General features: G+C 39.9%; 1 protein-coding gene across 1 annotated transcript in view; it reads right to left on the reverse strand.

Moving 5' to 3' along the window:
* Positions 1-215: 215 nt before the first annotated feature.
* The window catches only part of LOC138363582 (uncharacterized), a 52638-nt gene continuing 37971 nt past the window's right edge, over positions 216-14882 (reverse strand). Inside the window, exon 3 of the mRNA XM_069322940.1 lies at positions 216-293. Coding sequence (XP_069179041.1) covers positions 216-293 — 78 coding nt within the window. The remainder of the gene's footprint in view (positions 294-14882) is intronic.

Consider the following 14882-nt stretch of genomic DNA (forward strand, 5'->3'; position numbering starts at 1 on the left):
TGTGGGGGCAGTGACGCTGATCCGACCCCAGCGATTTCAGCCGTTCCGTTCCTCGAGACCTGCTAACCCTCGATGTCCGAGTCCCCAGATGAGGTCCCGAAGAGGGGGAGGCGTAACGAGCTGGCTTTGCCCAGGCTGGCCAGCTTTGCCCAGGCTGGCCAGCTAGGGCTGGCTGCTGGTCGCAGCCAGTCCTAGCTGGCTGCGACCTTGCACGTCTACATTGGTGGCCTCTCGTGGAGGCCACCCGTGTCCTCTTCCTCGATGCAGACGGCGGGATGGCCGGATTTTCGTTCCTGTGAAAAAAGAGGGAACAGAAGCGATGTGATTATGTAGTCAAAGTCAACCCGACTCCGAGGCTACAGCCCCAATCCTAATAAATTATGTCCGACAATGATGTAACATCACCACCGGGCGTCAAAAGGGAAACGAGAATGCCCAGCATATTTAATGCTAATGTTTACATTGTCTAACCAAAGCTGTATTGCATTTGTAGAATTCGTCCAAATAGGATGTAGTAGTTCGTTACAATGATAAGTGTTAATTTGTTGGTCGACAATCATAAGTGGATTTGTTTCCAGTTCATTATTAACAACATTATTTAATTTGGATTGTGGTTAGAGTAGCTGATGGAAGTATCATCTCCAAACAAATAGATTCCCAAATGTTAGAAGGATTTAATATGATTATAAGAATGAGTTAAAGATTAACATATTAGTGTGAAGGATTCCAACATTAAATCTTAAAGCTAAATTGCATAGGCACACATGAAGCATTGAATTGTAACGACGCCGACAGTCAAGTGCACTTTATAGAACTGTTCTTGAGACAGAAGCAAATGAGGTGCATAAATACATACGATTGTCGGGCTAATCATACCCGTGCCACCTCTTGAGTGGCTTAAGCCGTAACGGGCAAATCAAACTTTCTCATCTACATTAATGACCTTCCAAATGCCTCCCAACACCTCAAACCAATTCTATTTGCTGACGACACACCCTTCATTTACTCCAGTCCTGACCCCCTTGCTCTAAATGCCACAGTAAATACTGAGCTAAATAAAGTCCATCTTTGGCTAACTGCCAACAAACTCACCCTTAACATTGACAAAACTTTCTATATTCTGTTTGGCAATAAATCCTCTAGTCATATAAATCTCAAAATAAACAATACCCAAATTTGTAACAAATTAGATGGCAAATTCCTTGGCATTCTCATTGACCACAAGCAGAATTTCAAGGGACACATTCTAAATATATCAAAAAAAGTTTCAAAAACTGTGGGCATTCTTTCTAAGATCAGATATTATGTACCACGCCCTGCCCTGGTGACTCTCTATTACTCCCTTATCTATCCTTATCTCAACTATGGTATTTGTGCTTGGGGTTCTACTACCCAAAATCACTTACGTCCTCTAATTACTCAACACAAAGCTGCTATTAGGACAATATCCAACTCTGGCCCCAGCCATCACTCGGTACCCCTACTGAAATCTCTGAATATGTTAGACATTAAGTCACTGCACATTCTCTCATGTGTATTATACATATATAAAACGCTAAACTATAATGCCAATCCTGATCTCAAAAGCTTCATAGAAGGTTGTAACAGAACCCATGAGCACCACACCAGAAATAAATACAGTTTTGATATTCCTAGAGTACGACTTAATCAAACCAGAAATGCTCTACAAATCAAGGGGCCCAGAATGTGGAATGACCTTCCCAACCATGTTAAAGACTGTACCTCTCTCAACCAGTTTAAGATAAAAACTAAACACTACCTAATAAATTCCCTGTAACCTACCTTACCCCTCTATTGTCAACCCATGTCTGTTATTTTTTTTTAATGAACACTGTTTGTCAACCTTCATTCAGGCTTGTTCGCATTTGTGTTCCTCACGTGTGCCCCAAAGAATGAGGTGATTTGGTGAAATGCTATGCCCAAGATTACCATCCGAGTTGCCGTCGGGGAAGTGGCTCAAATAGCCTTGGCTATCACTTCCTTTTGACGGCCGTGATGGTCAAGTGGATTAGGGCGCCCTGTAGTTACCAGTTGCGTTGCTCCTGGGAGTATGGGTTCGAGTCACTTCTGGGGTGTGAGTTTTCATTCGCATATAGTCCTGGGGACCATTCAGGCTTGTTCGCATTTGTGTTCCTCACGTGTGCCCCAAAGAATGAGGTGATTTGGTGAAATGCTATGCCCAAGATTACCATCCGAGTTGCCGTCGGGGAAGTGGCTCAAATAGCCTTGGCTATCACTTCCTTTTGACGGCCGTGATGGTCAAGTGAATTAAGGCACCCTGTAGTTACCAGTTGCGTTGCTCCTGGGAGTATGGGTTCGAGTCACTTCTGGGGTGTGAGTTTTCATTCATATATATATCTATATATATATATATATATATATATATATATATATATATATATATATATATATATATATATATATATATATATATATATATATATATATATATGTCGTACCTAGTAGCCAGAACTCACTTCTCAGCCTACTATTCAAGGCCCGATTTGCCTAATAAGCCAAGTTTTCATGAATTAATATATTTACTATAATTTTTTTCTTATGAAATGATAAAGCTACCCTTTTCACTATGTATGAGGTCAATTTTTTTTTATTGGAGTTAAAATTAACGTAGATATATGACCGAACCTAACCAACCCTACCTAACCTAACCTAACCTATATTTATAGGTAAGGTTAGGTTAGGTAGCCAAAAAAAGCTAGGTTAGGTTAGGTTAGGTAGGTTAGGTAGACGAAAAAACATTAATTCATGAAAACTTGGCTTATTAGGCAAATCGGGCCTTGCATAGTAGGCTGAGAAGTGAGTTCTGGCTACTAGGTACGACATATATATATATATATATATATATATATATATATATATATATATATATATATATATATATATATATATATATATATATATATATATATATATATATATATATATATATATATATATATAGTATTTGAGTATAAGCACCTTTAAGGCCATTTGGGAAAGGGGTGTGGGCCTCTCTTATGGCACAGTCAAGCCTGTCAGGTGATGGATGGAGTAGGGGGAACCGCCCTACTGTGCAAACCTGTTTTTTACTCCCGTCCATAGAGACGCCCTACTGAACCACTTTTTACTGGAGGTGGTTGCAACTGGCACCCCCTGTGTATTATTATACATTAATATACATATCACCATAATTTTGCTGTATAAAGAACATGGTCATAACATAAAGGATACCTATTTACACTGTTTTGGTGGCTGCCACACCCACCTCTGATGAACTAATGTGGGTGGTGGTGTTTTGTATAGTCCATGTTTACATGTTTTTTCTTTAATCTCATTAATTGCCTAGGTTGCCTAGCCTAGCCATACTCCCTTACTCCATTGTACCCCTGTAAGCCCCCTTTGTGTTTGTTTTGTACAGTATTGTGTATATATTTTTTCCCTATTTTATAGCTTATTTCTACTTATTTCTGATTCTACAATCAGCTTTTTTTATGCAGACAAGTATAGACCCAGAACTTAACCTCTTATCCACTATCTATGACAATAATCACTTTAATGATCTAAATTGCAGATATTTTGCAGCACATGATGTAAACAATGTATTAACTCATAATCACAATATCTCTGTAATCAATTTGAACGTTAGATCCCTAGGTAAACACTTCGATGATGTTAGTGCCTTGATTGAAACTATTGGCAACAAATTCTCTTTTATTATACTTACTGAAACGTGGTTGAAAGAGGATACTACTCAACTCTTTAACATGCCTAACTACTCAGCAATTCACAACTGTCGTCAACTTCAGAGAGGTGGTGGCACTGCTCTTTACTACCACCAAGAACTAACATGCTTAAAAGAAATTAGAACTAGCGACTGCTATGGGGAGTATATCTTCGCCAGCTTCAGAGTCAAGGGTGCCGAGTCTGTCCTGTCTGTGGGTGCAGTCTATAGAATTCCCAACACTGATGTGTCTGAATTCAACTCAAACCTTAGAAATCTAATACTAGATAACAGACTGAACAAAAACCATCTAATTATCGCAGGGGACTTTAATATTGACCTCTGCGAGCCAGAACACCCTACTGCTGTTAGCTTCCTCAACTGTATGAATTCCTGCTTCCTCATACCCTTAATCACTAGACCTACTAGAATCACTGATAGCACTGCCACGACTCTAGATCACATCTGGACCAACATAACCTCTCCGCTTACTTCAGGTATAATCACCGATAGCACTACAGACCACTACCCCACATTTCTCTTAACTAACATTAGCACACCACCTCTAGAAACAAGGGAGTTAAGCTTTAGGCTGCACAATGAAACTGCTATAAACAATTTTATAACTGCTGCTGATAATGTCAACTGGGAGTCCGAGTTAGGTAACATAGGGGACATCAACCTAGCAGTGCAATCTTTTCTTCAAACAACTCTTAGCCTTTATAACACCCACTGTCCTAGGCTTACAAAACAAGTCACAAGCAAAAGGCTTAACAATCCTTGGCTTACAAAGGGAATACTGAAATCCATTAACAAAAAACACGACCTTGAGAAGAAGTATAGGTTAGGAATTGTCTCCAAAGAATTCTCAAAGAATTACTCATTATTGCTATCTAAGATAATTAGACGAGCCAAAACTAAATACTACGAAGATAAATTTACTCAAATAAAGAGCAACATTAAACAAACTTGGAGCACAATTTCACAAATATTGGGATCAAAGAAATCTTTAAATAACAAACCGACTCTCCTGTCTAATAACGATGGTCAGCTTTCAGCCTCTGATTCTGCTATTGAGTTCAATAGGTTCTTCTCTTCCATTGGTTCATCCCTTGCAAATGATATTCCATCTTCCAGTACTGACATTAAGGACTATCTTACAGGTAACTATCCACAGTCTCTGTACCTAAAGCCTATTAACTCTACTGACGTCAATGAGATAATCCTTTCCCTTAAAACCAAGTCTGGTGCCCTTGAGGAGATACCAACTTTAATTTACAAAAAAGCCTCCAGATCTTTAGCCCCTGCTATTGCTTTGCTCTTCAACAAGTCACTTGAACTCCAAACCTTTCCAGATATTCTAAAAAAAGCGAGAGTAACGCCTGTCCACAAATGTGGTGACCCCACAGATGTTAACAACTACAGACCTATATCAATCCTGCCAAACTTGTCAAAAATTTTTGAAAAACTTATATATAAGCAGCTCTACTCATATCTAGCCAAACTCAATATACTTAGCCCTTGCCAATATGGCTTCAGACCCAAAAAAAGCACTAACGATGCACTTATTAGTATGCTTAACTCGATTCATACAGCTCTTGATAAAAAGGAGTTCCCTGTTGGGTTATTTGTGGACCTGCGTAAAGCTTTTGATACTGTCAACTACCATAACCTTCTTCTTAAATTACATCATTATGGAGTCAGAGGACACTCCCTACAATACCTCGAGTCCTACCTTACTGACAGGCTCCAATATGTTTCTGTGAATAATACAATTTCTCCCACCCTACCCATCAACATTGGTGTTCCTCAGGGCAGCATACTTGGCCCTCTCCTCTTTCTCATCTACATTAATGACCTTCCAAATGCCTCCCAACACCTCAAACCAATTCTATTTGCTGACGACACAACCTTCATTTACTCCAGTCCTGACCCTCTTGCTCTAAATGCCACAGTAAATACTGAGCTAAATAAAGTCCATCTTTGGCTAACTGCCAACAAACTCACCCTTAACATTGACAAAACTTTCTATATTCTGTTTGGCAATAAATCCTCTAGTCATATAAATCTCAAAATAAACAATACCCAAATTTGTAACAAATTAGATGGCAAATTCCTTGGCATTCTCATTGACCACAAGCTGAATTTCCAGGGACACATTCTAAATATATCAAAAAAAGTTTCAAAAACTGTGGGCATTCTTTCTAAGATCAGATATTATGTACCACGCCCTGCCCTGGTGACTCTCTATTACTCCCTTATCTATCCTTATCTCAACTATGGTATTTGTGCTTGGGGTTCTACTACCCAAAATCACTTACGTCCTCTAATTACCCAACACAAAGCTGCTATTAGAACAATATCCAACTCTGGCCCCAGACATCACTCGGTACCCCTACTCAAATCTCTGAATATGTTAGATATTAAGTCACTGCACATTCTCTCATGTGTATTATACATATATAAAACGCTAAACTATAATGCCAATCCTGATCTTAAAAGCTTCATAGAAGGTTGTAACAGAACCCATGAGCACCACACCAGAAATAAATACAGTTTTGATATTCCTAGAGTACGTCTTAATCAAACTAGAAATGCTCTGCAAATCAAAGGGCCCAGAATGTGGAATGACCTTCCCAACCATGTTAAAGACTGTACCTCTCTCAACCAGTTTAAGATAAGAACTAAACACTACCTAATAAATTCCCTGTAATCTACCTCACTCCTCTATTGTCAACCCATGTCTGTTATTTTCTTTTTTTTTTTAATCAACACTATTTGTCAACCTATTGTATTTGTGCTGCTTTTTCAGTCATGTTCCCCCTTTTTTTATCTTTATTTGTATTTGTTCTCAACACTTTTTATTCTTATGCTCAATTAGTATTAAGTTCTAGATATTAATGTTTTTCTTGCCCGAAACGCATTGCGTAATAGTGGCTTTAGGCATTGTATGTACTAGCTCTATCTATATATCAATCCATTAATGTAACATCACTTGTATGTATATACCTTACCTGAATAAACATCTGAATCTGAATCTGAATCTATCTGACTCCCCACCTCTGATTCCCTTTTCTGAGAGGTGGCACTGTCACCCCCCGCCTCTGATTCCATTGTCTGATAAGTGGCACTATCTGGCTCTAAAACTACTACTAGTGACCACAACACAGCAGTTGCAACATCAGGGTCTGCGGGTTGGTACAAGAATTCAACCAACTACGAACCACTTAGTTTGATGAAAGGGAGCAGTAGAACAACAAAAGTACACTTACATCGCATTTGCCTTGGATACCCATGTGCATGGGAAATAGGCTTACAGGTTTCGGAAATGAGAGGAAATATCAGTACTGTGGAGAAATGCCCAACAGGCCACTGGAACATTATCTAACACAGTGCAGAGTTACAAACCCATTAAGATTTCAACTTAGATTCAACAGAGCAGAAGAAGTTGTTAAACACATGGGACAAAATCTTACTGAAGCGACCATACGAGTCATAAATACTTCTACTCCGCCCAAGTAAAAAAGAAACAATCAACATTTAATGGGCCAGCAAGAGGCTTAGGGCCCGGTGCAGGAATATCCCTGCAAAGAAAAGACACATGGCCTGCAACGTTGTAACCATCGTCACTACACATGGCCTGCAACATTGAAACCATCGTCACTACACATGGCGTTCAACACAGTAACCATCGTCCCTACACATGGCCTTCAACACTGTAACCATCGTCACTACACATGGCCTTCAACACTGTAACCATCGTCACTACACATGGCCTGCAACACTGTAACTATCATCACTACACATAGCCTGCAACACTGAAACCATCGTCACTACACATGGCCTGCAACATTGTAACCATCGTCACTACACATGGCCTGCAACATTGTAACCATCGTCACTACACATGGCCTTCAACACTGTAACCATCGTCACTACACATAGCCTGCAACACTGAAACCATCGTCACTACACATGGCCTGCAACACTGTACACACACAAGGAGGAACACAAATGCAAAACTGTGTTCCTCACGTGTGCCCCAAAGAATGAGGTGATTTGATAAAATGCTATGCCCAAGATTACCATCCGAGTGCCGGCGGGGAAGTGGTTCAAATAGCTTCGGCTATCACTTCCTTATGTCCGGTCGTGATGGTCAAGCGGATTAAGGCGTCCCTGTACATACCAGTTGCGTTGCTCCTGGCAGTATGGGTTCGAGTCACTTCTGGGGTGTGAGTTTTCAGTTGTATATAGTCCTGGGGACCATTCAGGCTTGTTTGCATATATATATATATATATATATATATATATATATATATATATATATATATATATATATATATACCACTACAATTTTGTCCCCATTGCTTCTGAGACACTCGGCGCCTGGGGTAAAAGTGCTACCAGTTTTTTGAAGGAACTGGGTTCTAGGCTCATTGAAACAACAAGGGACCCAAGAGCTGCAAGCTTTCTTTTCCAGCGCCTCAGTGTGGCGATACAGAGGGGAAATGCGCACTGCATCCAGGGTTCCTGCCCGCCATCTGAGGAGCTAGAGGAACTCGACAACCTATGATAACCATCTTTGTAACCCATATGTAACTCCTTTTTTGTAACAAAGTTCAAATAAAGTAAATATATATGTGTGCATACAAAAGAATGGGGGTGGTAGGAGAAGATAATATTAGTGTTCAGTGAGAAACCACAAGGTCTCCTCTGAATACTTTTTATTTTCTTCTCCGAGGCTATGGGTCCCCACATTGGCACCAGAGGTGGAACCCTCACAAACTTTATATATATATATATATATATATATATATATATATATATATATATATATATATATATATATATATAATATATATATATATATATATATATATATATATATATATATATATATATATATATATATATATATATATATATATATTATTAAATATGACCGAAAAGTCAGATTAATAATTCTAACACGAATTTTCTCAATCTTTCGTACATTTCTTTTCACTGCTGGTGGTAATTCAAAAATCAATTCTCCCAAATTCATTTTTATTTCTAGTCTGACGCGACACTTGAACGCGTTTTGTAAAACTTATTACATTTCTCTGGCGATGGTTTGGTTGTGGGAAGAGATTATATGTTCCTTAATGGAGCCCTGTTGCTTATGCATCGTTAAACGCCTAGAAAGAGATGTTGTTGTCTTGCCTATATACTGGGTTTTTTGGAGCTTACAGTCCCCAAGAGGGTATTTGAAGGCATAGACGACGTTGGTCTCTTTTAAAGCGTTTTGCTTTGTGTCTGGAGAGTTTCTCATGAGTAGGCTGGCCGTTTTTATGGTTTTATAGTAAATCGTCAGTTGTATCCTCTGATTTTTGTCTGTAGGGATAACGTTTTATATATATTATTATTCCTCCCTCTAGGAGGAACGGCTTCTCCAATGGTTTCGTCGAAGACATCATAAGAAGGAAAGTGAAACGCCATGCAACCTCTGAAGAGACAACTAACACAACACCTATACCCCTATTAGACGATTTTACAGGAACTTCTTTTCCACAGCTCATAAAACGGAGGAAAGGGTCCTGAAAGATATTGTTAATATCCTACCTTCTGTACCCTCCTGTCGCCTACCTTCTCTCCACCGAAAGTTATCGAAGGAAATTCCGTGACCACCTGAAGGCAAGTACCACTACCTTTCTCGAGTTTGCTAATACCAAAAGAAGATATTTTATGAAATGGCTGGAAGCAGCACATGTCTCTACCTTTGCAGAACTCGTCAACCTCATGCTAGTTGAAGAATTCTTGAGGCGTGTGCCACCTCCTGTCCGTCTATATTTAGCAGATAAAGAAGAAACCGACTACCTGAAGTGTGCTAAGTCGGCTGACACTTACAACCTCATCCACCGGCTGACACCAGAACCATCGTCCAGTAAGAAGTCGTGGTACAGTTACGAGAAAGTGAGTACCGATCAAGCTGGCTCGCAATTGTACTGTAAGTATTGTAGACTCTATGGACATACCATAGATAAATGTGGTAAGTCTCAATACAAAGGAACCACCGAATCGCCAAAACCCAAACCAACTCCTCCTAAGTCCGGTAAGCCTATGATGAATGTTGGTGTTCATGTTAATGATCTTTCTCTTTTTTTTCAGTAAACACCTGTATACTGGAACTGTCTCTGCCAACGGTTCAAATCCGGAGGGACGTTTCAAATTGAAGATCTTGAGGGACACAGCGGCTCTACAATCGATTATTTTGAAGTCGGCTGTGCCCAACATCGCCTACACCGGAGAAACTGTCTTCATCACTGACCTCACTGCTACCACTCCTTATCCTCTCGCCAGAGTCCACCTGGATTGTCTTTTCGTGAGCGGAGAAGTCCAAGTCGCCATCAGGGAAAAGCCTTTTCCCATGCCTGGAGTGCAACTTCTCCTGGGCTACGACTTGGCAGAAGACCTTCAACCGACCAACCTGATCGTCATGGACAAACCCCAGGTGTGTACCTCTGTGACGGATAATCCTATTTTTGAGTATGTTCCAGCAAAGGTTCAAGAGAGTGATGAAGTTTCTCCTCCGGTTTTAGTGACCACCCGTGCACAAGCCGCACGAACACAGCCAGGTGACTCTACTGCTACCGCTGTCCCTCAAGACCCTCAGAAACTACCCCCGAATCTGACCAAGTTGGAGTTCCGTAAGTTACAGAGGGAAGATCTTACCTTAACACCATTATTTTTCCAGGCTGAGACTCAACCTGACAGTATTCCTGGGTTCTTCCTAGAGAACGAGTTGCTCTACCGCAGATATAGACCCAGTAAACTGAAGGAGGAGGACGATTGGGCCAACGTCGAACAACTAGTGATTCCTGCCAGCCTGCGGCCCACTATTCTACACCTGGCCCACGGAGCACTCTCCCACTACGGATTTAACAAGACTTACCATGGAATCCGTCAAGACTACTACTAACCAGGTATGGTAAATAGCGTCAAACAGTGTCATACATGTCAGATGGCAGGTAAACCGAACATCTCTATTCCCAGAGCGCCACTGATTCCCATACAGGTGCCTGCGGAACCTTTCCACAGACTTATTATAGACTGTGTTGGTCCTTTACCTCGGACCAGTTCAGGTAACGCCTATATCTTAACCATCCTGTGTCCTACCACCAGATTCCCCATAGCAGTTCCAGTAAAGAACATTACGGCAGCTACGGTTGTGAAACACTTATTGAAGATCTTCACCCAGTATGGATTTCTCAGGGAGGTTCAGAGCGACTGTGGCACCAACTTCACCAGTGATCTCTTCAAGCAGGCCGTCCTCCAAAAATGGGGTGGTAAATGTAAGGAGACAAATAAGTGCAATTATGTACTATTCATAGCAGTTAGGAATTGTACTTATTTTCACTTAGTATTAAATCGTACTGTCAAATATACTGTGAATATTTGAGTTTACCCCAAAAACTGAATAGAAAACCACAACCTCACCTAACCGTCTTAGTTTTTTAAGATAATAATTTTATTGCTTCTTAATTACAATTAGTACTTAACCTATAGCTATATTGATATTACAGTTTTATAAAACTAATAAAACAAAACTAAAATATATCAATAAATTGTAAAATAACTCAGGATATTTTAAAATTTTGTATAAAATCTATATTGTTTAATAAACCAGAAAAAAAAAATTCTTGATATTTAATACTTGTGTATTGCAAATTGAAATTGAAAATTTCATCCTAAAATTCTGTGTGTCTTAACAGAAAACGAGGGGAATTAAATCGGGGGAGGGAGTTGGGTAAATGTAACAGCTCCATAAGTGCAATTATGCACTGGTTATGACAGTTAGAAAGTGTACTTATTACACTTAGTATTAAATCGTACTGTCAATTCGGAGGATGGGTTGCTTCAAGAGGACACTGGAGGAGTTCAACATCAAACAGGTATTGTCCAGCCCCTATCATCCTGCTTCACAGGGTTCTCTTGAGCGTAGTCATCAGACTATTAAAGCACTCCTGAAGAAGTTTTGTAATGAGACCTCTAAAGATTGGGATAAGCAAATTGACCTAATATTATGTATCTATAGAAGTCTTCCCAATGAGTCCCTAGGAGTATGTCCTTATGAGATGCTCTACGGACGTAAGTGCCGTACTCCCCTCAAGGCTTTCAAAGACTCTCTACATGATGCCACCTTCAGTGAGCATCAGAATGTGCCCCAGTTTCTTCAAAACCTACAACACATTCTAGAGAGGGTCCGCAGTTTTGCCCAAGATAATCAGATGTCAGAGATTCAGATTCAGATGTTTATTCAGGTAAGGTATATACATACAAGTGATGTTACATTAATGGATTGGTATATAGATAGAGCTAGTACATACAATGCCTAAAGCCACTATTACGCAATGCGTTTCGGGCAAGAAAACATTAATATCTAGAACTTAATACTAATTGAGCATAAAGAATAAAAGATGTTGAGAACAGATACAAATAAAGATAAAAAAAAGGGGGAAACATGACTGAAAAAGCAGCACAAATACAATAGGTAGACAAACAGTGTTGATTATAAAAAAAAAAAAAAAAAAAAAAATAACAGACATGGGTTGACAATAGAGGAGTGAGGTAGATTACAGGGAATTTATTAGGTAGTGTTTAGTTTTTATCTTAAACTGGTTGAGAGAGGTACAGTCTTTAACATGGTTGGGAAGGTCATTCCACATTCTGGGCCCCTTGATTTGCAGAGCATTTCTAGTTTGATTAAGACGTACTCTAGGAATATCAAAACTGTATTTATTTCTGGTGTGGTGCTCATGGGTTCTGTTACAACCTACTATGAAGCTTTTAAGATCAGGATTGGCATTATAGTTTAGCGTTTTATATATGTATAATACACATGAGAGAATGTGCAGTGACTTAATATCTAACATATTAAGAGATTTGAGTAGGGGTACCGAGTGATGTCTGGGGCCAGAGTTGGATATTGTTCTAATAGCGGCTTTGTGTTGGGTAATTAGAGGACGTAAGTGATTTTGGGTAGTAGAACCCCAAGCACAAATCTATTGAAAGCACAGGAGAGGATGAAGACTCATTACGACCAGACCAGCAAAGTACGAAAATTTCAGCTGGGAGACTTCGTGCTTGCTTATTTTCCTATCCCAGGTTCTCCTTTACAAAACAGGTTTTCTGGACCCTACCGCATCAAGGAGTGCAGAAACAACCATAACTACGTTCTAGAGACTCCAGATAGGCGGCGGAAGACCCAGCTGTGCCACGTCAACCTCCTGAAGCTATATAACGATATCATCAAGCCCTTCATCCTCCATGTCGCCGCCAGTGGTACCGGCATCAGGGGTGACCTAGTACAGCAACGAGGCGAAGAGAATACACCTGTCAGCGACCACAGCTACAAGGAACTACGGAACAATTGGCAAGGAGCTACTCTTCATCATCCTGGATCTACAGCACTTTGCTCCATACCTGAAAAGTGCTCGGTCTACCATCAACACGGACCACAACACCCTACACTTCCTGCAGCAAGCCCACTTCTATACTCAACGTCTTCTACGATGGGCTTGATAACTGCAGAAATTCAACCTGGAGATCCGCTCTACCAGGGTTCTGACAACATCATAGCCGACGCCCTCTCCAGAGTTTACAAAGTAGAAGCAACTCCACCTATTACTCTACCACATGACGACGTAATTCTTCCAGAACCGCAGGCTTCGGGGGAGAGTTGTGACGATAATCTCTTTCAAGAGAGATTGAGCCTGCTCTTCCCTACAAAGTACGTCAATATAAAAGATAATATAGAAGATTACTCATATCTATACTTGATAACAGACTGAACAAAAACCACCTAATTATCGCAGGGGACTTTAATATTGACCTCTGCGAGCCAGAACACCCTACTGCTGTTAGGTTCCTCAACTGTATGAATTCCTGCTTCCTCATACCCTTAATCACTAGACCTACTAGAATCACTGATAGCACTGCCACGACTCTAGATCACATCTGGACAAACATAACCTCTCCGCTTACTTCAGGTATAATCACCGATAGCACTACAGACCATTACCCCACATTTCTCCTAACTAACATTAGCAAACCACCTCTTGAGTCAAGAGAGATACGTTTTAGACTACACAATGAAACTGCTATAGACAATTTTATAACTGCTACTGATAATGTCAACTGGGAGTCCGAGTTAGGTAACATAGAGGACATCAACCTAGCAGTTCAATCTTTTCTTCAAAAAACTCTTAGCCTTTATAATACCCACTGTCCTATGCTTACAAAACAAGTCACAACCAAAAGGCTTAACAATCCCTGGCTTAAAAAGGGAATACTTAAATCTATTAATAAAAAACATGACCTTGAGAAGAAGTATAGGTTAGGAATTGTCTCCAAAGAATTCTCAAAGAATTACTCATTATTGCTATCTAAGATAATTAGATGAGCCAAAACTAAATACTACGAAGATAAATTTACCCAAATAAAGAGCAACAATAAACAAACTTGGAGAACAATTTCACAATTATTGGGATCAAAGAAGTCTTTAAATAACAAACCGACTCTCCTGTCTAATAACGATGGTCAGCTTTCAGCCTCTGATTCTGCTATTGAGTTCAATAGGTTCTTCTCTTCCATTGGTTCATCCCTTGCTAATGATATTCCATCTTCCAGTACTGACATTAAGGACTATCTTACAGGGAACTATCCCCAGTCTCTGTACCTAAAGCCTATTAATTCCATTGACGTCAATGAGATAATCCTTTCCCTTAAAATCAAGTCTGGTGCCCTTGAGGAGATACCAACTTTAATCTACAAAAAAGCCTCCAGATCTTTAGACCCTGCGATTGCTTTGCTCTTCAACAAGTCACTTGAACTCCAAACCTTTCCAGATATTCTAAAAAAAGCGAGAGTAACGCCTGTCCACAAATGTGGTGATCTCACAGATGTTAACAACTACAGACCTATATCAATCCTGCCAAACTTGTCAAAAATTGTTGAAAAACTAATCTATAAGCAGCTTTACTCATATCTAGCCAAACTCAATATACTTAGCCCTTGCCAATATGGCTTCAGGCCCAAAAAAAGCACTAACGATGCACTTATTAGTATGCTTAACTCGATTCATACAGCTCTTGATAAAAAT

The sequence above is a fragment of the Procambarus clarkii genome, chromosome 11 (assembly GCF_040958095.1).
Source record: "Procambarus clarkii isolate CNS0578487 chromosome 11, FALCON_Pclarkii_2.0, whole genome shotgun sequence".
In the NCBI taxonomy this organism is placed as follows: Eukaryota; Metazoa; Arthropoda; class Malacostraca; order Decapoda; family Cambaridae; genus Procambarus; species Procambarus clarkii.